Raw genomic sequence first — 25,215 nt, forward strand, 5'->3', positions numbered from 1 at the left:
CTTTTTGTAACCAGTTCTTACCGAGTCCTTGATGGCCATGAAACAGTGGCAGATCCAGCGCCGCGTGGTGCCGTCCCTGCAGATGTAAGAGAACGCCCGCTCAAAGTTCCGGTCCGGAGCGCAGAACGATACTTTCTCTATTGTCTGGTCCAGAAGCAGGTCCTGCAATTGGAGTGCAACACATTTAGCTCATTACAGGGTTAAATGAGTTTCAGAACGTGGGCAGGAGGGTGGCATAGTGAGTAGTAAGGTTTGTGGGTAGGAGGGTGGCATAGTGAGTAGTAAGGTTTGTGGGTAGGAGGGTGGCATAGTGAGTAGTTGGGTTTGATATTTTTCCCCGACAATGAGACATTTCAAATTCCGGGAAAAGAAGCACTCTATCCCGGGAAATTGATTTATTTTATTTTTTTATGCATCAAGGAGAAATATAAATTAAACCCTATAAGTTATAACCCAACCTGACGCTTAGTGTATTATTTGGTGGTATTAATAATTATTAATGAATGCAAAACAACACAATTTAACATGAGAAATGAACATAGTATCCTATAGTTCTGTTAGCGTTTATATGGTTAATTCATCACTAGCCTCAGAATAAGAGTGGATTGGAGTATGAATAAATCCTGTATTAGGCTAAGCATTTTCTTAGAGAGTTGTGGAAACTGCTGTGCATTAATGCAGCACATGAATGCAGCAGTAAACACGTCCTTGAATCACGCTCTTTTCGCACAACATGCTGTCATACCTGGCGCCACGGTGCATTTGGCTGCGCGCTCCTCTGCCAGCCGTGTGGCAGCCATAAGGGAATCTCCTGGCATGGCTTTTGTGAGACTATCTCCACCTCCCTGTGCACGGCCATCGTCTATAACAACGTAAGCGTCTGGCTGCACTATGGTCATCATGTAAAATAAAAGAAATCAACGGTTTTCCTGAGTGAGCGTCAGTTTATATTTTATTTAAGTGATTGTAGCCTAGTTTTCACCGCTAGTGAACTTTGCATGGTGCTGTAGCAGGCCGCCGTGCCGTACTGCAGTAGAAAAGTAGTAGAAAAGAAAAGAAAAATCATTTGCTTTCCGTTCATTAATTAGGTGTAATAAGCTTTCAGTGTTTTCCACCGGCGCACAGCGCACAAAGCCGCACATAGCCAAAACAAGCCACAATAAAATCAGAAATGAATTCCGCAAAGGATATTTCAAATTTAAAATTACTGGCTGTAGCATTGTTTTGGGAGAAGCTAGCATTTGATCTTAGCATCCGCCTTGAGATGACTCATTATTTGGCGCCATATAAATATAAAATTGATTGATTTATTGATTGATGTAGCCTGATGAAGCCTTTTTGAATTGGGATAGAAACAATCTTCCTCATGTTCTTGTGACTACTTTAATATTACTTAGTCATCCTACTAGATGGATGGACCACCTTTTTCCGTTTTCATAGCCAATAGTTGATATGAAGCGTAAAGTGTGAGCACATGCTCAAAGACCCGAGCAGTACTGACGATCACACATTAGAGTCTAGCACTTTGTTGTGAGTCTGTGATTTCCTTCAATATGGTTTTCTGGTTTGGCAGTATTAGTCTTAAAAACAAGAACAGACTGGGAAAGATCGTCAAGCTGTGTTGCAAGATTACTGGTGTTACATGTAATGACCTTCAGCACCTGTATGAAGTGAGGGTCATCTCTAGGGCAGAGTCTATTGTTTTGGATCCTCAGCATCCTTTATATGCTGAGTTCCAACTGCTTCCATCAGGGCGTACGTTTAGTCTTCCCAGAGGAAGCACTAATAGATTCAGATCCTCCTTTGTTCTATCTGCTATTAGTCTGCTGAACAAAGTATAACCCCTGCTGTCATTGTGCCACTTTTTCTTTCGCTTTTTTCCCTTTTCTTCCATGATACATGGTGTCAGTGTTTACTTTTTTATTTGTGTTGTGTTGGGGGTATGTTGTATGTATGTACATTATGTCCTGTGTTGTCTGTAAAGTGTTGGAATACTTACTGTGAACCAAATTGCCCCTCGGGGACATTAAAGTATTTTGAACCTTTGAACCACTTTTATACCCCTTTCAGACCAAGGTCCAACCAGGGTATACAGATCAGGTTGATTTTGTTCTCTGAATGGATTAAGCTGACTCGGCTTCGAGGTGGGTCGGAACTAGGGATGTTAATGATTAACCGGTAGTCGGTTAACTGCCGTTAAGAATGTAACCGATTAAAATTAATTAACTGTTTTGACCGTTGTATAATATAGGTAGGTGTCACAGGGTGATGCATTGGTGTGTGGTAGAAATGTGGGGGTGATGGTTAACCTGGGGGTGGCACTGTCTGGAAGGGGAGTTTTCTCTCTTTTCGCGGGACTCTTAATTAATCTGGGGCACAGTGGCTGTGATTAGTGCACGGGCTCTGTGGGCGGTTCCCTCAATTGCTCCGGACTGTTCATTAGGAGATGCAGAGCTGGTGTGAGACGGACAGACCCACAGAGGCAGAGAGAGGGAGCCTGGAAGCGTGCTGATATGGAGGACTGACGTGAACAAGTCGAGAGGAGGAATGGCGGAGCTGGGGAGCAGTATTCAGCCCTGCCTGCGGTTTAGGTAAGAGTTGGTGGGGGCGGCTTTGGCTGGGACGGCCAAGGTACCTCCTCTCCCTCGCGTACCTAAGGTCGCACCGTGGCTGATGCACGGGTGAGAGGGAGAGGGGGGGAAGGCCCCGGAAGCCGCTCCCCCATGAGCTGGGAGCCGCAGGTGGGGTGAGAGCTCCCCAGTCTCTTTCTGTTTCAGCTGCCATTCCTCCTCCAGACGAACGAAGTCAGAGTGCGGCAGAAGCAGGGTGTGTAAGCTGTGCTTAGAAGAGACGCCGGAGAACACGAGGGGCACGGACGAGTCGAGCAGAACCTGAGACCCGAGAGGCGGAGGAACGAGACCGCTTGGACGTGTGGGACCAGCCAGGGGAACGCTGAGATCCCAGCTCGTACGAGCTGCGCCTGCGAGGGAGAGAGGGGACAAGAGCGACAGCGGGAGACGCGCTGTGTGAAAGCGGAGGGGTGGAGGTGCGCTTCCCCCCTCCTTCAGTTAAGTCCCGCTCCATTTTTATTATTTTATCTTTGTGTGCCCAGCTCCGTGAGACAGACGACGCGGGTCTGCCTGCAGGCCTAAACCCCAGACGCAGTAGAACAAACCCTCAGTGGAACTACTATAGTAGGCTACTGCACTGAAGGAGGACGAGCCCCTAAGGCGTGTTGTGAAACTATTTAGTTGGTGTGATTTACTTGCAATAGACGTGTTGCATCGAACTGGGTTGAACTTGGTTGCAGTGGATTTGGTTACATTTCAATTATTTAACTTGGCTCATCCAAAGTGACAGTAGCCTACTAGTGAGTTAGCCTACTAGTGAAGAACTCTTATTCCCCTGGGGAACCAAGCATTAAAGCCTGCTCTGTTCTACACCCTCTTGTCAGCTGGAGGCGTCAGGAGAGGACGGGGAACCGGACGAGAGGGAAACACCGCAAGTGCTCTGGACTGCAGCAGACACTGGACGTCACACGGACGCTGGACTCTCTTTTAAATAGGCACAATTTTTTAGTTTGATTTTAGTAATAAAAACTCTTTGTTCCAACTTTCCATCTTGTCCTGTGTATGCTGTTTGGGCCAGCACCACTCCCCAGTAGAAAACAATCTCTCACAGTCACGCACACACCCGTGACAATTTTGGCGTTGTCGGCAAGGATTTTCTACTGGGTTGAGTAACTGGCCTGGCAGCATGCCAGGGGGAGAGGAACAGGCCGCAGGGCCGTCAGTAGGCCATTTTTTTTTGGGGGGCCCATGGATGCAAGCAGACGTTCCCAAAGGGAGCACCAGGTTAGACCCCTCCGATACAGAGATTAGTTCTAGGGACTAGAACGCTTTGAGTTGGGGGGGGTGTCACAGGGTGATGCATTGGTGTGTGGTAGAAATGTGGGGGTGATGGTTAACCTGGGGGTGGCACTGTCTGGAAGGGGAGTTTTCTCTCTTTTCGCGGGACTCTTAATTAATCTGGGGCACAGTGGCTGTGATTAGTGCACGGGCTCTGTGGGCGGTTCCCTCAATTGCTCCGGACTGTTCATTAGGAGATGCAGAGCTGGTGTGAGACGGACAGACCCACAGAGGCAGAGAGAGGGAGCCTGGAAGCGTGCTGATATGGAGGACTGACGTGAACAAGTCGAGAGGAGGAATGGCGGAGCTGGGGAGCAGTATTCAGCCCTGCCTGCGGTTTAGGTAAGAGTTGGTGGGGGCGGCTTTGGCTGGGACGGCCAAGGTACCTCCTCTCCCTCGCGTACCTAAGGTCGCACCGTGGCTGATGCACGGGTGAGAGGGAGAGGGGGGGAAGGCCCCGGAAGCCGCTCCCCCATGAGCTGGGAGCCGCAGGTGGGGTGAGAGCTCCCCAGTCTCTTTCTGTTTCAGCTGCCATTCCTCCTCCAGACGAACGAAGTCAGAGTGCGGCAGAAGCAGGGTGTGTAAGCTGTGCTTAGAAGAGACGCCGGAGAACACGAGGGGCACGGACGAGTCGAGCAGAACCTGAGACCCGAGAGGCGGAGGAACGAGACCGCTTGGACGTGTGGGACCAGCCAGGGGAACGCTGAGATCCCAGCTCGTACGAGCTGCGCCTGCGAGGGAGAGAGGGGACAAGAGCGACAGCGGGAGACGCGCTGTGTGAAAGCGGAGGGGTGGAGGTGCGCTTCCCCCCTCCTTCAGTTAAGTCCCGCTCCATTTTTATTATTTTATCTTTGTGTGCCCAGCTCCGTGAGACAGACGACGCGGGTCTGCCTGCAGGCCTAAACCCCAGACGCAGTAGAACAAACCCTCAGTGGAACTACTATAGTAGGCTACTGCACTGAAGGAGGACGAGCCCCTAAGGCGTGTTGTGAAACTATTTAGTTGGTGTGATTTACTTGCAATAGACGTGTTGCATCGAACTGGGTTGAACTTGGTTGCAGTGGATTTGGTTACATTTCAATTATTTAACTTGGCTCATCCAAAGTGACAGTAGCCTACTAGTGAGTTAGCCTACTAGTGAAGAACTCTTATTCCCCTGGGGAACCAAGCATTAAAGCCTGCTCTGTTCTACACCCTCTTGTCAGCTGGAGGCGTCAGGAGAGGACGGGGAACCGGACGAGAGGGAAACACCGCAAGTGCTCTGGACTGCAGCAGACACTGGACGTCACACGGACGCTGGACTCTCTTTTAAATAGGCACAATTTTTTAGTTTGATTTTAGTAATAAAAACTCTTTGTTCCAACTTTCCATCTTGTCCTGTGTATGCTGTTTGGGCCAGCACCACTCCCCAGTAGAAAACAATCTCTCACAGTCACGCACACACCCGTGACATAGATCCATGGTTGTATGTATCACCTCAATGTCCAGAGCTTACACTGTGTTATTCCACCAGTCCAGCAGAGGGCATACCTCACCCAAACAATAGAAGGAGCGGTCACGTGAGGAAGTAGTCACATGATCGGTGGACTGGAGATTCAGGAAACAAACAGACTGACAAACCAGATAGCAACAATAGCAAGATGAGCGCCCCTGCTAGTGCTAGCAACAAAAGAGCGAAACGCAGCCCAGTGTCGGAGCATTTCACACTAACAATCGAAAATGCCAAATGTAAATATTGCGACGCCATTCTCAAGTACACCTCTAGTACCTCGGCAATGATATACCACGTTAAAACTCAGCACCCGACAAATGCATTGCCAGGCGAAGATGGAACATGGTCCTCCCAGCAAACTATCGTTGCTGCCGCTGCCAGTGCCAGCCGAGGTGAAGACCGAGGAGAGGGAGGAGGGATAGAGATCTCTGATTCTGAGGAGGACAGCGCGCCGCCGCCCGCAGCCCCCCCACCCCGGGGGAGGCGCACTGCAGCTTCAGCCATGGCACTACTGCTTGGAGAAGAGTACTCGTCGGGTGTATCCAACACCGCCGAGGCAGAGGTCAAAAACTTCCTTAGGGACAACCCTGCTCCTCTGGGAAGTAAACCCCATTGACTGGTGGAAGGCGAGCACAGCACGATTAGCCAAGGCTGGACAAGTTAGCCAGGCAATATTTGTGCATCCCAGCGACATCAGTCCCATCAGAGAGGGTTTTTTCTACCGCTGGACTTACAGTGAACACGCTACGCACACGACTCACCCCTGAGCACGTAGATATGCTCATTTTCATGAATAAAAACCAGTAAGTCTTACACTGCTCTCACACAAGAACAACCCACTCTTGACTGCACAGTTGGTTAGGCTGTGTTCATAGCTAGTGGATGTTAACGTTACGTTTAATGGAGAGAGGTCTGGGACTGGGTCTGGACTCTGCGCATTTATTTCATTTTATAGCAGAACAGCACTTTATATTATTTATTTTAAAAGATGTTCCTTTCCTTTTATGCACTGAATGCACAGCACTTTTTATTGTTTGTTTAAAAAGAAAGTATTTTTCTGTGCTCACAACTTAGTCTGAGTCCTGGGTCTGTCATGATTTTCATTCTTTCATATTTCATATTCATATTAATATTTTCCTTTTTATATAACGTTTTTATATAACGCTTTGCACTTTGTAAAAAAAAAAAGGGTTGGCCTGTCTTGTTATATCTAGAGAAATATCAGTAAATTGAGCCACAATTGGGCATATTTTATTGTGACTGTGAGCCTGCAGTGAGAATTGAAAAAGACGAGACGTGCTTTTTTCGGGGATTTAAAACATAAACTGTGATTTCTCAAACAATACAAAAGATAAATCAAAGCTGAATTAAGCTGATAGAGTCGTAAAAGTGGTGACTTGTTAGTTTAAATGGGGGTCTAACTTAAAGTGTGAAGGAGCAGTTAGAGTTCAAAGAGGGCGTGGTTTCACCCTGAACTGCTGTTTAAAACAGCAGTTGCCCCGGAAGTCTGTTGAAGCCGTTTGTTTACAAACATCCTGATCCCTCATATTGTTTTAGGAAATAATTACAGAGGTCCGGACCACGGTCACCTCATAGCCGTCTACGGCCATGGTTGTGCTGTTGGCTCTGTGCAGTAACAGCTGCCCACCGAATATGAGGTGTTGTCCGCCCCACCCAGTGATGCATCACTCCCAGGTTGTGTCCCTCTCTGAACTGTCATGACCAGGGATCAACCCAGTGTTGACTGACTTGGTGTGAGTTGACAAAAGAAGGGTTGAACATGGGTCCACCCTGTCATTGGTATGAAAGTGGTTATTAGAGGTTCCTAGGTGCTCCCAGAAACTAAAAATGCAATGCCTAATGTAGTACCCAAAGCCTTCCAGCAGGGGGCACTGTAACCTAAGATTTAAAACAGTATTTGCTCAACTCCTATCTCCTCTTGCAGGTGCAGTAAGTACATATTATTGCCAAAGAGGACCTTCTGGAGGTCACTAGACCACAATGATAGAGTCTTAACTACCAGTGTCTCCTCTGTCAGAGCCCAACCAGCCACATGCATTTCCTGTGAGGCGTCTGGGCTTTTGATCAAGGTATCTCAGAGCCTGTGGTAGCTGCCTGAAGGGACTCATTACCTTTGTTTTGTCGTCTACGACACGAAGACCGTCCGCTGACACCCATAGCACCGCGCGCACCGCCTTCTTCCCAGCCTGCCAACAAAACACAAGGGGGACAGGAGCAAGTCACAAACAAGACTACTTTTCAGTCTCTCCATGCCCCGCAGACCACATCCCCTCATACCATTCCTTGAAACCTATGCCTAAAAATCCACATAAAACGTCAGTAAACAAACACAAACCACACACACACCACCTGGAAATAAAGAGAAGGCACCAGTAAGGAGACTTTCAAGGAGAGAAGAGAAGACAGAACAGAGAAGTCAAGCGTTCTGCGTGTTGTGCAATTCCCCGCATTTCATCAAAGAAACATGATGAGAAGAGGTGTGATAGGCCAGGCACAAACAAACAATAGTGGCCCATTGGTTAGAACAACAACAAGATTTGTGTGTGTGTGTGTGTGTGTGTGTGTGTGTGTGTGTGTGTGCAAACAAAGAAGAGACAACACTCATTCACACAAACTGCTCATTGTTCCCTTCTCGCTTCATGGAAGAGGAGCTGATGGGAGAGAAGGAACGAACACAAACACGAACACACACACACACACACACACACACACACACACACAAAGTGCCTCATCCCACAGACACATGCATCATGGCATTTTGTCTCACTCCAGACAGAGTCCCCCCTGTGTGTTTCTGCCAGCCTTCAAACGTGATCAAAGAGTGAAGTGTTAACGTGAAGGGAGGAAAAAACAGAAATAAAACTCTAATAATAGAGGCACGCACTCAGGACACACAAAGCATAACTTACTTTTGTAAAGAATCCCTTGAAGAACTTCCTGTCCTGGAAGTGGTATTGGTAAAGGGAGGGTGGGTGAGAGGGGTGGGGGAGATGGAGGGAGGAACAAGGCATGAAAATGTTACCGATGATGAGGTCTACAAATCGTCTGGAGCCCACAGGAAGGGATTTGGTTTGTTGTTTGTTTTTTAATGGTGGTGAAGCGGAGTTATCAGTGAGTGAGTGAGTGAGTGAGTGAGCGGTGGATCGGCATGGCCCCAATGATTCTACGGTGATGGCCTGGGTGATATTATGCTAGTTATTGTCATTATGGTATATCAGTGTTAGTGCCACCACACAGGAAGCCAGTGAGCCATGTTACACTTCTCAGCAGAGCCCAGACAACAGGAAGTGGTAAGCTTATGCCTCAACATGTCTTCCTGCTGAGCTGCTGATATTGGGAACCAGTATAAGAGCATTTGAATAAATAACCTACAAGCAGTCCTGCAGCTAAGACATCATACCACAACCCTACAAGCAGTCCTGCAGTGAAGACATCATACCAAGACAACCCTACAAGCAGTCCTGCAGTGAAGACATCATACCAAGATAACCCTACAAGCAGTCCTGCAGCTAAGACATCATACCACAACCCTACAAGCAGTCCTGCAGTGAAGACATCATACCAAGACAACCCTACAAGAAGTCCTGCAGCCAAGACATCATACCAAGACAACGCTACAAGCAGTCCTGCAGTGAAGACATCATACCAAGACAACCCTACAAGAAGTCCTGCAGTGAAGACATCATACCAAGACAACCCTACAAGAAGTCCTGCAGCCAAGACATCATACCAAGACAACGCTACAAGCAGTCCTGCAGTGAAGACATCATACCAAGACAACCCTACAAGAAGTCCTGCAGTGAAGACATCATACCAAGACAACCCTACAAGAAGTCCTGCAGCCAAGACATCATACCAAGACAACGCTACAAGCAGTCCTGCAGTGAAGACATCATACCAAGACAACCCTACAAGAAGTCCTGCAGCCAAGACATCATACCAAGACAACCCTACAAGCAGTCCTGCAGCTAAGACATCATACCAAGACAACCCTACAAGAAGTCCTGCAGCTAAGACATCATACCAAGACAACCCTACAAGCAGTCCTGCAGCTAAGACATCATACCAAGACAACCCTACAAGCAGTCCTGCAGCTAAGACATCATACCATGCTGCCTGGACAGGGAAGATAAGACTGACAGAGCTTCAGGAGTGTCTCTGGAGCAGATAATCCTAAATCCCATTTTGGGCGACTACCAACACGAGGGTTGCAGGTTTGAGCCCCCGTGTTACCTCCGGCTTGGTCGGGCTTCCAAACAGGCACAATTGGCCATGTCTGCGTGTTGGTCCTGGTCTCTACACTAGTGCCTCCGGTCGGGGCGCCTGTGCGGGGCGGGGCAGGGCGGGGGGTATTGTTAGCATGATCCTCCCACGTGCTACGTCATCCTGCTGATGAAACTTCTTGCTGTCAGGTGAAAAGAAGCGGCTGGCGACTGCACATGTGTCAGAGGAAGCATGTGCTAGTCTACAACTCTCCCCAGATCGGGACAAGGGGTGCAGCAATGAGCGGGACAGCAGGGGGAGGGGCCAAGTACAATTTGGGAGAAAATGGAAGAAAAAAATTTTGAACAAAAAAAAGATGTTCATTCCATGGTTGTTCAGCACAGCAGACATGAACACATTCCAACAGATGCTGGTTTGACCTGTGAGTTGAGCTGCTGGCCGGCCAGAGTCAAGTTTAGGCCACCACGCATCACATAAACAAGCCACAATGAAACCCCCAGCTAGCCTTAATCCTCCCTGCCTGCACCCCCCCCCCGCCACACACACACACACACACACACACACACACACACACACACACACACACACAGCCTGTGAAAAGGAGTGCCACCCCGCTCCTGTTACACAGCCATGGTGGAGACGGCACCCAGAGCACCGTGTTAATGCATGATTTAACGTGTTACCAGCATTGGGGATTCACACAAAATGACTAAGCACTTGTTAGTGTGAGTGTGTGTGTGATCCACAGACATGCAGACGAGGGCAGAGCCGACACAGCCACTGTGTTAGTGTGTTACGGATAAGAAGACATCTCTATGGGGTTGAGATAGCTAGAATGAGAAGGAGGTGAGGGGGGATTTGGAGGCTTTTCTCAGCGACACCACAATTTAAAACCTGCTCAAAAAGACAAAAGAAACGTATAAAACCAACAAAAATAAAATACAATATTCAAGTATTCAAATTCAGGTGTGAACTGGGATGAAACGAGAGTGGGTGGAAAGCTGGTTGAGGAGAAAGGATAGTTGTGGGTTTTGACAAATCAGGGATGAAGCCTACAATGGTTGAAGTTACAGGAAAACAACTTCCTAGCCTACAAGCCAATCACAAACCTCACTGACTATTCCCACATCTTTGCCAGCCACCGAGATATTTTTACAGGGCAAGGAATGAAAATAAGTTACCTGCCAAACTGGCTGCTAGAGTAGACACACCGGTCTCTGTCGAAAATAACCCATCGTACTACCAGCTGGTAGCTGACAGTAATTTCGCTCCCTGAAAATAAGCCTAACTGCCATAGTGTGCAACATCTGTCACACAGGTCTACTTTGTGCAACGTCTTACAACATTCATCTCAATCACATGTCAGAATCATCTCTGCTTTAGAACGAGTAGCTTATCCTGGACGGCAAACCCTGGTCTGACAGGCGCTCCAAGAATCAATATCTTGCACAGTGCTTGTAGAGAGGAGTGGGAAGTTTGCCTACACGGCAAATTATAGCTGGGCTAAGAAACCTTATTTTTAGCCTTTTAGCCAAGCCCCTTTTCGGCTATGAGTCATTCAGAATTTGGTACAGTACCCCTAGCAGGGTGGGAATTTTGTAATTTTAGAGGCAAGGCCATCTGGCCTTCGGTATCGCATTTTGTTTTAGGGCACAAGGCCACAATGCCAGGGCACAAAGGCCATTGCTCTATTGACATCATGAAGAGTGATTTTTCTGAAATGTGTGTTAAAATGAGCGAATGACACATCCTGTGCATAGGGCAGGTTACATTAAACTGAGACCACTGACGCTTTAAAGCAACTGACAGTAACAGGCTGGTAGTAGGGCACTGCCAAGGTGGCCGTAGGGATCTCAGGGCATCACGACCAGAGGGAGGGGCAATGGAGCCATGGCCATGGGCCATGGGCAATGGAGGCCATGGTCTCCATGTAATTCCCACCCTGGTCCCTAGTACTACTGCTCGCCAATCACTCACACATACTGTAGCTCCGTCTAGTCCTGACCTCCCTGCAAACTGCAGAGAGAAAACAGAAGCGATCATCCAAACTGAATACTGGGACTGGAAGGAAGTGGAAGGAAGCCAGCTGTTTTCCTCACAGCACAAGAACTGTTCACCAGGAAGTAGCCACTTTCAGGTCAGACAGACAACCAGTGTTAGGTACTGTAGCTATAGCTTTGCAACTGCGGCAACTAATCTGTGACAAAGAAAACATTATTTTTGTCACAGAATATCTCAGTAACAAGTACTAACAACTAGAGAGCAGAGCTAGCCAAGTTGTGTTTTGCGTAAAAAGGTTTGGAATTTATCAAGTTTGCCTGGGAGAACAGGAGCAGGGGGATCTTGCTAATTTCTTCAAAGTTGCCGACTACAGCAGCTTTAATAAGTGCTGACTTCAGTGGCAATTAATTTGGGTTGAAAAAAGTGAAATGAAGTCTGATGGGTATGGACTGATAAACTCTGGCACTGTTTTGATGTTAAAGGGATACGTCGTCAACATTTTGAGAGTTCAGGTTTAGGCTATTTAGCCTGGTAAACCAGCCGGTCACGTGAACTCACATTTCATTTCGTTCCCGTCTGGCCTGAAGCCTTCACCCAGTCTTTTGCAGCGGGCCGAAGTTAGGCGGGTGTACTTGCCTTGACAGACAACTCCTTCAGCCAATCAGCATTGGATCCAGTCAAACCCAAATCCACTCGGGAGAACAGCAAAAACATATTTAAGCCGAGAAACTCCGCTGTTGCATACTCCTGTACTTTAATTGTTGTTATTGAGTCTATTTCTGCAATAACTGCACTTTATAGCTGTTTAAACTAGACGAACGCTGACATTACTCCTCTACAGGCAATCTGAGGCAATCTGAACAGACAGCAATGTGATGACTGACCGTTGTGTAGTGTAATGTGAACAGAACAGCAACGTGATGACTGACCGTTGTGTAGTGTAATGTGAACAGAACAGTGACGTGATGACTGACCGTCGTGTAGTGTAATGTGAACAGAACAGTGACGTGATGACTGACCGTTGTGTAGTGTAATGTGAACAGAACAGTGACGTGATGACTGACCGTTGTGTAGTGTAATGTGAACAGAACAGTGACGTGATGACTGACCGTTGTGTAGTGTAATGTGAACAGAACAGCGATGTGATGACTGACCGTTGTGTAGTGTAATGTGAACAGAACAGTGACGTGATGACTGACCGTCGTGTAGTGTAATGTGAACAGAACAGTGACGTGATGACTGACCGTTGTGTAGTGTAATGTGAACAGAACAGTGACGTGATGACTGACCGTTGTGTAGTGTAATGTGAACAGAACAGTGATGTGATGACTGACCGTTGTGTAGTGTAATGTGAACAGAACAGTGACGTGATGACTGACCGTTGTGTAGTGTAATGTGAACAGAACAGCGATGTGATGACTGACCGTCGTGTAGTGTAATGTGAACAGAACAGCGATGTGATGACTGACCGTTGTGTAGTGTAATGTGAACAGAACAGCAACGTGATGACTGACCGTTGTGTAGTGTAATGTGAACAGAACAGTGACGTGATGACTGACCGTTGTGTAGTGTAATGTGAACAGAACAGTGACGTGATGACTGACCGTTGTGTAGTGTAATGTGAACAGAACAGTGACGTGATGACTGACCGTTGTGTAGTGTAATGTGAACAGAACAGCGATGTGATGACTGACCGTCGTGTAGTACAGCGTCCGTGCCATTGGTGTATTTTCAGAGAACAGCCTCCCTTCATCGACAGAGACCAGTGTTGATGGGTGTGTGGGGCCATGTTGTTTTCTCAGTGATTCAGCCATTAATTCTTGGAACATGAGTTTGTTGCTAAGCAATATTAGCCCACATTCTGTTCACTGTTGGTTGGTCTGTATTTGTTGCCTGGCAACACGCTTATTCAACAGTCGATGGGGATGAACTGGGAGATATCAGGGCCTCGCTGATTGAATTGTCTATCCGTTTCCAGGAAGATGGCTCATCTGGCATGAGAGTCTAGTTGTGATATAGGTAACTGTCACCAGGGGGCAGTCACACTGTGTACCAATTGACTGTGAATGTTTTCTGGCACGTCCTGTCAGGTGAGCCTATCAGGCATGCAGGTAAACTGCCACGTACCTGGCCAGGGTTCAGCACAATCACGTGGCCAAGCATGTTGACATTAGCCGGAATGGACTACCTGGAGGATGGTAACTTATAAACACGGCAGGAATACAATTTGTTTTTGTTCACCGACCACGGCAGTTGTTTTATACCAAAAATCAACAAATGATTTCATCTCAATCTCACCGTCCAAATAGATTGTTAAGAGAAACAGTACTGCAGCATGGTAGCGGGGACAGCAGTGTTGTCAAACTCGCCAGCCGCAGTCAGAAGTGAGGAGGATTTCATTGTTGGCTGGTGTTAATTTCCCACCCTGCTCATAAACAGGGATCAATAAAGCCATGCCTGCACTGGAGTACAGATAAGGCCTCTGGGCAGGCAGGGGGAGGGAGGGAGCAGACTAACGAGGAAGAAAGGTCGTTAGGGCGAGGAGGTCAGGGAGTCACAGGAGGTCAGGGAGTCACAGGAGGCAGAAGCATTTGAGGTGGGCTCCGTCTGGTGCTCCGTGTTCCGACGACTGTAACTCAATCAGACCCCACCGCCTCAGGCTCTGTGCACACCATGTGACCTCTGTGTGTGTATGTTGTGCCTGTATGTGTTTTGCACTTGTGTTGACGCACGTGCACGGTTCTTCTGTGAGCTATGTGTCTGTATGTGCGTGTTTTGCACTTGTGTTTACATACGTGCAGGGTGCTTCTGTGAGCTATGTGTCTGTAATTTGCACTTGTGTTTACGTACATGCACAGTTCTTCTGTGAGCTATGTGTCTGTATGTGCGTGTTTTGCACTTGTGTTTACATACGTGCAGGGTGCTTCAGTGACCTGTGTGTCTGTAAGTGCGTGTTTTGCACTTGTGTTTACATACGTGCAGGGTGCTTCAGTGACCTGTGTGTCTGTAAGTGCGTGTTTTGCACTTGTGTTTACATACGTACACGGTTCTTCTGTGAGCTATGTGTCTGTAATTTGCACTTGTGTTTACGTACATGCACAGTTCTTCTGTGAGCTATGTGTCTGTGTGCGTGTTTTACACTTGTGTTTACGATGTACGTGCACAGTTCTTCTGTGAGCTATGTGTCTGTATGTGCGTGTTTTGCACTTGTGTTTATGTACGTGCACGGTGCTTCTGTGAGCTGTGCACCTGTATGTGTGCGTTTTGCACTTGTGTTTGCATACGTGCACGGTGCTTCTGTGAGCTGTGTGTCTGTATGTGTATTTTGCACTTGGGTTTACGTAAGTGCACGGTTCTTCGCTGAGCTGTCTGTAATGTATGTGTGCATTTTGCCCTTGTGTTTATGTACGTGCACGGTGCTTCTGTGAGCTGTGTGTCTGTATGTGTGTGTTTTGACTCTGTGTATATGAGCATATGAGCTCTAGTAGGGCTGCACAATGAATCATATATATTCATTGCAATGTCGATATTGGCTTCCACAGTTAATTGATTGTGGTCGGGGCGGGGTTTAGCATGCTCTGGTGTAGGGCTGGGTTTAGCATGCTCTGGTGTAGGGCTGGGTTTAGCAATGCTCTGATGTAGGGCTGGGTTTAGCATGCTCTGGTGTAGGGCTGGGTTTAGCATGCATTGGTGTAAGGCTGGGTTTAGCATGCTCTGGTGTAAGGCTGGGTTTAGCATGCTCTGGTGTAGGACTGGGTTTAGCATGCATTGGTGTAAGGCTGGGTTTAGCATGCTCTGGTGTAAGGCTGGGTTTAGCATGCTCTGGTGTAAGGCTGGGTTTAGCATGCTCTGGTGTAGGACTGGGTTTAGCATGCTCTGGTGTAGGGCTGGGTTTAGCATGCTCTGGTGTAGGGCTGGGTTTAGCAATGCTCTGATGTAGGGCTGGGTTTAGCATGCTCTGGTGTAGGGCTGGGTTTAGCATGCTCTGGTGTAAGGATGGGTTTAGCATGCTCTGGTGTAGGGCTGGGTTTAGCATGCTCTGGTGTAGGTAGGGCTGGGTTTAGCATGCTCTGGTGTAAGGATGGGTTTAGCATGCTCTGGTGTAGGGCTGGGTTTAGCATGCTCTGGTGTAGGACTGGGTTTAGCATGATCTGGTGTAGGGCTGGGTTTAGCATGATCTGGTGTAGGGCTGGGTTTAGCATGATCTGGTGTAGGGCTGGGTTTAGCATGCTCTGATGTAGGGCTGGGTTTAGCATGCTCTGATGTAGGACTGGGTTTAGCATGCTCTGGTGAAGGACTGGGTTTAGCATGCTCTGATGTAGGGCTGGGTTTAGCATGCTCTGGTGTAGGACTGGGTTTAGCATGCTCTGATGTAGGGCTGGGTTTAGCATGCTCTGGTGTAGGGCTGGGTTTAGCAATGCTCTGGTGTAGGGCTGGGTTTAGCATGATCTGGTGTAGGGCTGGGTTTAGCATGATCTGGTGTAGGGCTGGGCTTAGCATGCTCTGGTGTAGGGCTGGGTTTAGCATGCTCTGGTGTAGGGCTGGGTTTAGCAATGCTCTGGTGTAGGGCTGGGTTTAGCATGCTCTGGTGTAGGGCTGGGTTTAGCAATGCTCTGGTGTAGGGCTGGGTTTAGCATGATCTGGTGTAGGGCTGGGCTTAGCATGATCTGGTGTAGGGCTGGGTTTAGCAATGCTCTGGTGTAGGGCTGGGTTTAGCATGATCTGGTGTAGGGCTGGGTTTAGCATGATCTGGTGTAGGGCTGGGTTTAGCATGATCTGGTGTAGGGCTGGGCTTAGCATGCTCTGGTGTAGGGCTGGGTTTAGCATGCTCTGGTGTAGGGCTGGGTTTAGCATGATCTGGTGTAGGGCTGGGTTTAGCATGCTCTGGTGTAGGGCTGGGTTTAGCATGCTCTGGTGTAGGGCTGGGTTTAGCATGATCTGGTGTAGGGCTGGGTTTAGCATGCTCTGGTGTAGGGCTGGGTTTAGCATGCTCTGGTGTAGGGCTGGGTTTAGCATGCTCTGGTGTAGGGCTGGGTTTAGCATGCTCTGGTGTAGGGCTGGGTTTAGCATGCTCTGGTGTAGGGCTGGGTTTAGCATGCTCTGGTGTAGGGCTGGGTTTAGCATGATCTGGTGTAGGGCTGGGTTTAGCATGATCTGGTGTAGGGCTGGGTTTAGCATGCTCTGGTGTAGGGCTGGGTTTAGCATGATCTGGTGTAGGGCTGGGTTTAGCATGATCTGGTGTAGGGCTGGGTTTAGCATGCTCTGGTGTAGGGCTGGGTTTAGCAATGCTCTGGTGTAGGGCTGGGTTTAGCATGATCTGGTGTAGGGCTGGGCTTAGCATGATCTGGTGTAGGGCTGGGTTTAGCAATGCTCTGGTGTAGGGCTGGGTTTAGCATGATCTGGTGTAGGGCTGGGTTTAGCATGATCTGGTGTAGGGCTGGGTTTAGCATGATCTGGTGTAGGGCTGGGCTTAGCATGCTCTGGTGTAGGGCTGGGTTTAGCATGCTCTGGTGTAGGGCTGGGTTTAGCATGATCTGGTGTAGGGCTGGGTTTAGCATGCTCTGGTGTAGGGCTGGGTTTAGCATGCTCTGGTGTAGGGCTGGGTTTAGCATGATCTGGTGTAGGGCTGGGTTTAGCATGCTCTGGTGTAGGGCTGGGTTTAGCATGCTCTGGTGTAGGGCTGGGTTTAGCATGCTCTGGTGTAGGGCTGGGTTTAGCATGCTCTGGTGTAGGGCTGGGTTTAGCATGCTCTGGTGTAGGGCTGGGTTTAGCATGCTCTGGTGTAGGGCTGGGTTTAGCATGATCTGGTGTAGGGCTGGGTTTAGCATGATCTGGTGTAGGGCTGGGTTTAGCATGCTCTGGTGTAGGGCTGGGTTTAGCATGATCTGGTGTAGGGCTGGGTTTAGCATGATCTGGTGTAGGGCTGGGTTTAGCATGCTCTGGTGTAGGGCTGGGTTTAGCATGCTCTGGTGTAGGGCTGGGTTTAGCATGCTCTGGTGTAGGGCTGGGTTTAGCATGCTCTGGTGTAGGGCTGGGTTTAGCATGCTCTGGTGTAGGGCTGGGTTTAGCATGATCTGGTGTAGGGCTGGGTTTAGCATGATCTGGTGTAGGGCTGGGTTTAGCATGCTCTGGTGTAGGGCTGGGTTTAGCATGATCTGGTGTAGGGCTGGGTTTAGCATGCTCTGGTGTAGGGCTGGGTTTAGCATGCTCTGGTGTAAGGCTGGGTTTAGCATGATCTGGTGTAGGGCTGGGTTTAGCATGCTCTGGTGTAGGACTGGGTTTAGCATGCTCTGGTGTAAGGCTGGGTTTAGCATGATCTGGTGTAGGGCTGGGTTTAGCATGCTCTGGTGTAGGACTGGGTTTAGCATGCTCTGGTGTAAGGCTGGGTTTAGCATGCTCTGGTGTAGGGCTGGGTTTAGCATGCTCTGGTGTAGGGCTGGGTTTAGCATGCTCTGGTGTAGGGCTGGGTTTAGCATGATCTGGTGTAGGGCTGGGTTTAGCCACTGAAATTCCAAAGAGCGGATAAATTCTTCCATTAGCTTGGATCCAAGTGGTAGTATACAATGAAAGGATAAAATATTCAAACATTTTCCTTTCATCTCTAACCAAACATCCAAACATACTACTTCCTTATTTTCACTCATTTTCCCACGGTCCTTATGGGAAACTTCAAAAATAACAGCCCACAAACACCCAAATAGACTTCTTACAAAATAAGTGTCTTATACAAATGCCCAAAAACTAAAAGCAACAGAGGCGATGGGCCTGGGGGAAATGAACCCGGTGCAGCGGAATTACAGGTTCAAAGATTTGTACATTTGAATGTTTTTATTTTATTTACATTTTATAAAATACATTATGAATAAGGCATTTCAGTTAACTTTAACTACTCAAGTGCAATAATTGATGATCGTAATAAATAATCATGATCATTAATCGACCGGCCGATTAATCGGTCGACCTCTAGTTTTTAGTTGTGTGTATGTGCCTGTGTTGTCTTAACTTGTGTGCGCTAGGGATGGGCAACGAATTTAGAATGTTCGAATAATCGTTTTTATTATCAAGATCGACTTTTATTATTGAAAGTCGAAAATCTTCTCTTTTTTAATAATTTTAATTTTTACCCGTGCCTGTCTCTTTAAGAATGACACGGTTTGTCCATGTGACGTTGCCGTAGGAGCTGCGCACCGCACACTGGAACAGAACAGCTCTGACACTAGCAGCACCAGTGAGCAGCACCCAGTAGCTCTAAAAACACTAGAATTGTAGTAGAAATGGTCTTAAACTGTCTATATTACAGCAACACTCAGCCACAAGGAAAAGGTTTCAAGGCTCGTTACTGCATTAAGAAAAGCTGATATTCTTTCTAGCCCATTGGGCCATCAAGGCGCTATGCTAATGCGAACGGCTAATGTAGACTGCCTAATGACAATAAGAGTGCCAAAGTCACCCCCTATCCCTGTCCATGGGATTTCATCCGCCATTCATTTTTCCATAGACCTTGCGTAAAATGCATATAAAATTTGTTTTACTTGGTCAAACCAAGCGATTCAACTATACTTAGAATCTGGGGAGACCATGTAAAATTTGTAAAATGGAGGTGTGGGGGTGAGCAAATTTAGACGAAAAGTCGACTTTGGCCCAGCAAATTTCGACTAGTGTTTTTGCTAGAAATGCCCATAGCCCATCCCTAGTGTGCGCAAGCGTATGTGTGAGCTTGATGTGCAATTGTGTGCCCTAAATTATGCCTGTGTGCACACTCTATTTGTGTCTATGTGTTTGTGTGTCATGCCTCTGTGTGTGTGTGTGTGTGTGTGTGTGTGTGTGTGTGTGTGTGTTCCACTTATGTTTATGTGTCTTATAAGTGTGTACAAGTGTGTCTGTGTGCTTAGCCTCTCAGTGCGCTTGTTGTGCCACTGTGTATGTAAAATATGGCTGTGTGTGCCCTAACGTTCCACTTCTGTGTGCCCTAATTCTGCCTTATAAGAGGCAGGGAGAGCGAGAAAGAGAAACTGTGTGTGTGTGTGAGAGAGAGACAGAGAGAGAAAGAGAGAGACTGTGTGCGTGTGTGTGTGTGTGTGTGTGTGTGTGAGAGAGAGAGTCACTGGAATTTCATAAAGCCATTCTAAAAATATACACACTCATGCAATTGTAAGGTGCTTTAGATAAAGCCTGCACCAAAGGGGATATGTTACGTTACGAAAACAAGAATGAATTTCCAACTAGCTTGAGTCATCTCAAATTGAAAGTGAAATCACTCGGCAGACATTGAAAGCAGGGACTGTTAGACTTTTGTCAGCACCGTAATCTAATTGAGTCTTGTGCTGGGACTCAGACATGATGACACGCTAATCCTCCTGAACAGACTGGTCCTCTATGCCAGTGGTTCTCAATGTGGGGTCCGGGGACCACCAGGCATCCTTGAGGGAGTTCCAGTGGGTCCGCGGCAAACTAATGTTCAATTTCACCATTAGGCCTATTTCATTTACAAGACATGAACACAATTAGAGAATGTAGAAGAATGACTGTTTTGATCGTAGTTTCACGGTTATCTCTCTGTCAATACGCAGTCATGGTATTCTGGTCAAAATCATATCTGACAATAACATTCTTCTCAGCAGATTTGGGTCCAAAAGACAAAATCCCATCAAATGGCGGTCTGTGGCTCTAATGTGGACTAAATTACGGGTCCTTGATATTAAAGTTTGAGAAGCACTGCTCTATACATGCAGGGTCCCACCACACACAGTCCTGCGACCTCAGCCTGGACCCCGACTCACACGGTGTCAGTCACATTCATCTGTAAGACTTTATGACCCAGGTGACTCACACGGTGTCAGTCACATTCATCTGTAAGACTTTATGACCCAGGTGACTCACACGGTGTCAGTCACATTCATCTGTAAGACTTTATGACCCAGGTGGGGCCTTGGCAAGCAACTGACAACATGGGAAAGCAATCGCCCCACAGCGCACCCCTCACCCCTGGAATTTGCTCTTTTGCGTAACTCCGCCGGAATCCACAGCAGCAGGAACAGGAAGTACATGTCGGCCTATCTGCTCTGAGACAACGGACAGAGGTTGTCTGAGGGCCACACTGGGAGGAGGCCCTCAATGAGAAACGGCAAGATCCAGCCACACTCAGGCCTCTAAGTACAGAGACAACTGGGCGGGACAGGGTTCCCCACCCACAGTCCTTCTGAAACATCAAATTCAAAGACTTTTCAAGGACTTTCCAAAGTTTCCAGGCCCAGTTCGCTCAAATTCAAGGACCCAACACGGCATAGTTTGAAACACGGATCAAGGTTAATTGCCGTTACAACACAGAATTTTTATAATGAGAACTAGCAGGCTTTACAGAAGCTCACAGACAACAATTAAAGTCGAGCTGAACCCAAACATGACTTTTATTTTAGTTTAGTTCAAATACCTGGGTATGCAGTGCACCTATTTAATAATGTATGCCAAAAAAATATATATATATATTTAGTTTTTCACACTTTTCACATCAAAAGTTAATTTTTCAAGATTTCATTCATAACAGTAATCTACAGTTTGCTGACGTCACCTAGTAGTACTATCAGATTTCTACCCCATTTCACCCAATCATATCACAACATGGCAGCTGTCAATCAAATCTTCATTTCAGGATAATTTTCTCTTTCAAATGAAGGAGAAAATGGCGCCTAGTGCCTGTCATCTGGCAGAATTCCTATCCCATAAACTAACTACTAACTTGGCCAATTGTATGTTGATATACACAATAAAGAAAACGGTAATGCTTAAGAATGCAAAGAAATGTAACTGGCTCGTTAAAACCCGCATTCCAGGAATATTGTATTTACATATACAATATTGTATATATATATCCACTCAGCCACTAAACCTCACGTCACCAGGCTCTTCCCGAGGAGAGCGCCACACCACGCTGAATCCCACTTGGGGGTGGAACACGCCAGGATTGGCCAAAGCCCAATCCAGTCCCCAGAATTCTCAAATAAAATCATCTACATGCTACTATGACCCGCCTCTCAACCTGTCATCTCAGACAAGTTATGTTTTCAGTCTGAAACAGACTCCGACCCACGTGCCACTTGGGCTCCGAACGGGTTCAGTTCGACTTTAAAGAGAGAGAGAGGCTTGAATGTGTGAACACCTTTCAATGAACATCTAACGTTAAGTTAAAAAAACAAAATAATTTCTATTTCTATTCTTGCATAAAATATATGAATCCAAGCACTTTCAACCACCCATGTCTATGTCTATTTTAAAAAACTTTCAATGTCTTAATTTTTTTCTCAAATTCTCAAACTTTCAGGGATTTCAAGGACCCGTGGGAACCCTGAGAGCAGGAATAAACACGGCAGCAGCAGCAACGCTATGAAAGAACACATCTACAAGCCACAAGATGACAGATGAGGGAGGATAAGAGGAAATGTCAATAAAAGTCAGTAGGATGAGAAAATGGAGAGACCCTACAGAAATGAACACAGTGAGGCTGTCTAGAGAGAACCTCAGACTGGTTCCTACAGGAGGAGCACAGTGAGGCTGTCTAGAGAGAACCTCAGACTGGTTCCTACAGGAGGAGCACAGTGAGGCTGTCTAGAGATAACCTCAGACTGGTTCCTACAGGAGGAGCACAGTGAGGCTGTCTAGAGAGAACCTCAGACTGGTTCCTACAGGAGGAGCACAGTGAGGCTGTCTAGCGAGAACCTCAGACTGGTTCCTACAGGAGGAGCACAGTGAGGCTGTCTAGAGAGAACCTCAGACTGGTTCCTACAGGAGGAGCACAGTGAGGCTGTCTAGAGAGAACCTCAGACTGGTTCCTACAGGAGGAGCACAGTGAGGCTGTCTATAGAGAACCTCAAACTGGTTCCTACAGGAGGAGCACAGTGAGGTTGTCTAGAGAGAACCTCAGACTGGTTCCTACAGGAGCACAGTGAGGCTGTGTAGAGAGAACCTCAGACTGGTTCCTACAGGAGCACAGTGAGGCTGTGTAGAGAGAACCTCAGACTGGTTCCTACAGGAGCACAGTGAGGCTGTGTAGAGAGAGCCTCAGACTGGTTCCTACAGGAGCACAGTGAGGCTGTGTAGAGAGAACCTCAGACTGGTTCCTACAGGAGCACAGTGAGGCTGTGTAGAGAGAACCTCAGACTGGTTCCTACAGGAGCACAGTGAGGCTGTCTAGAGAGAACCTACCGTCTTGAGCCGCTTCACAGCGTCCTCACAGATGTGCATCCCCCGCGACTCCTCCACCTCCACATGGCCCAGGTACTGCAGCAGGGAGGGACAGACAGAAAGACGAGAGAGAGAGACAGACAGACAGACAAAGAGAGAATGTGAGTGATGCTGTGACAATTCTTAGTTTAGTAAAGTTGAACTTAGGCTACAATAACAAACTCCAAACAATTTGGCATGAGATCAGGCATTTAAATGAGTTCAGACAGAGATACGTAATACACAATAGAGACTGCTCATTCCAGGCTCTGCAAATAATATCAAATTGTATACTCTTCCAGCCTCCTAAATGGGCATAGTCACCTCACCCCTTCAAGAGTGGTGCTGACCTAGCAAGCCAACTTGAGTTAGCGATCGTGAGTTCCCAAAATTAAATAATTAAGAAATTTACCACGAGAGGAAGGGGGTTGTGGCCACATTTACCACTGGTACAGGGTTGTGGCACGAGGCGAAGCCGAGTGCCATAAACCCTGTACCAGTGGTAAATGTGGCCACAACCCCCTTCCTCGAGTGGTAAATTTCTTTTCTACAATAGCTACCACATAATATAAAAAATACACAATTGTAACATTCAATTCATTTATTTACAATCATTACTGGTTTCAGAATACATTTATCCTTCCGCCACAGAATATAGTTCCATTGACAGTCCCAGGTTCACTCCGTGACAACTCAAGCTCAGCCAGTTCTCTCTCCCCAATTTCACCATGTCGTTCTTTGTTCACTTCACCTTCATCTTCATCTAACCACTGCTCAAAACTCAATCCACCCAGTAAATCAAACGTTACTACGAAATCGGACATTTCCTTGTTAGAGATTTGAAGACTGACAGGCTAACAGTGGGCGGAGTCAGCACAGGTGTTCTTCATTCATCAGGGAGCGGAGTGATACTGCGGTTGGAGCCGAACTGTAGATTGTTGGCCTATTTACCACTGTTGCTAGCCAATCAGAATCCAGTATTCACTCATGCTGTTGTAGAAACACCACACATATAACAACATAAACACAAAACTGCCCCTTGTTAGACAAAAGATTTTCCAACCACAGATTTAACTAGCATCTGCAAACATGTAAGTTTAGCTACTAGTTTACCTGCTAACCTAACGTTAGCTCCTGTTGCCAAATCTCACAAGTGTGTGTTGCTGAGACAGTGACCGGTCTCCAACAAAATTTATTTTCTCCTGTTTGTCTGTCTGAAAAATGTCATTTTAGTGTCAGATCAATGTTCAGAAGATATGTGGCTTGTGGAAACTGAGTCCAATATTTACTTTGGTGACTATGGAGCGAAATAATCAGTCATAATCTGAGCTCACATTTACTTCTCTCCCATTGACTCCAATAGACTCAGTCAGGAGTGGACCTGCTCCTAAAGTCTCCTAAAGGGTGGTCAACGTGTAGTGGTGAAACCCATGTGACACTGATGTGGACTTGAGTTGAGCCGTCTCTGTAATAAAAACGGTCTCTGGTTTAGATTCTGTAGAGTCCCATCATACATTGGTGATGGTGGTGGTGATGGTGATGAAGTATATAGACCCAATTGACTAGGCCTGTGAATGTAATCTCATTTCTATGGCTCCCTAGAGAGGCTGCCTGATCTTATCCATGGAGAACATAAAGACTACCTGCCTTGCTTGTGAACTTTCAAAACTGAACCATTAGTGAATACAGCTTATATCATATTTCATATATAGAAGCCAGATTATCTGTTGTTGTATAACAACCATAAACATTTAGCTACACATATGTCACTGTACTGCAGGCATTGTAGTAATGAAGGAAATTATCATGATGTGCGACATCATGCGAAAATAATTTGCATATGAAATTAAGATCAAGAAAGGAGCCAGTTGAGGTGGTTCGGGCATCTGGTAAGGAGGATGCCACCTGGTGGCCTCCCTAGGGAGGTGTTCCGGGCACGTCGAGCTGGGAGGAGACCACAGGGCAGACCGAGGGCTAGGTGGAGAGATTATATCTCCATGCTGGTTTGGGAACACCATGGTATCCCCTAGTCAGAGGAGGCTAATGTGGTCGGGGAAAGGGAAGTTTGGGGTCCCCTGCTGGAACTGCTACCTCCACGACCCGATGCCAGATAAGCGGTTGAGGATGGATGGATGGGTGTTGTGTCAAAAGTTGCAGCCAAGATGTTAAGATTCTAACTAATCTTTCAATACAACTTTTACATCTTTTATTTATTAGATACTCCTAAATAAATAAGACATGATTTGTAGGAAATTATTTATAATAAAGAGGGATTTTCTAAACTGCTGTAAACCATGACAAAGCATACAACATAAGGGAGTGACCCGTCTCACCCCCAGACTGACATGCCTG

The 25,215-nt window shown here is 47.1% G+C and overlaps 1 protein-coding gene across 8 annotated transcripts in view; it reads right to left on the reverse strand.

Moving 5' to 3' along the window:
• Positions 1–25,215, reverse strand: part of numb (NUMB endocytic adaptor protein) — a 107,084-nt gene that overhangs the window by 7,601 nt on the left and 74,268 nt on the right. For 6 of the 8 annotated variants that reach the window (XM_083632802.1, XM_083632801.1, XM_083632806.1 and 3 more), the window contains exons 3-6: positions 22,846–22,920; positions 8,331–8,363; positions 7,533–7,607; positions 22–162 (exon numbers count right to left, since the gene is read on the reverse strand). In XM_083632802.1, the coding sequence (XP_083488928.1) occupies positions 22–162; positions 7,533–7,607; positions 8,331–8,363; positions 22,846–22,920 (324 nt within the window). The remainder of the gene's footprint in view (positions 1–21; positions 163–7,532; positions 7,608–8,330; positions 8,364–22,845; positions 22,921–25,215) is intronic. The other 2 variants (XM_083632804.1, XM_083632803.1) reach the window with 1 other exon arrangement.

The sequence above is a fragment of the Poromitra crassiceps genome (assembly GCF_964638095.1).
Source record: "Poromitra crassiceps genome assembly, chromosome: 3".
In the NCBI taxonomy this organism is placed as follows: Eukaryota; Metazoa; Chordata; class Actinopteri; order Beryciformes; family Melamphaidae; genus Poromitra; species Poromitra crassiceps.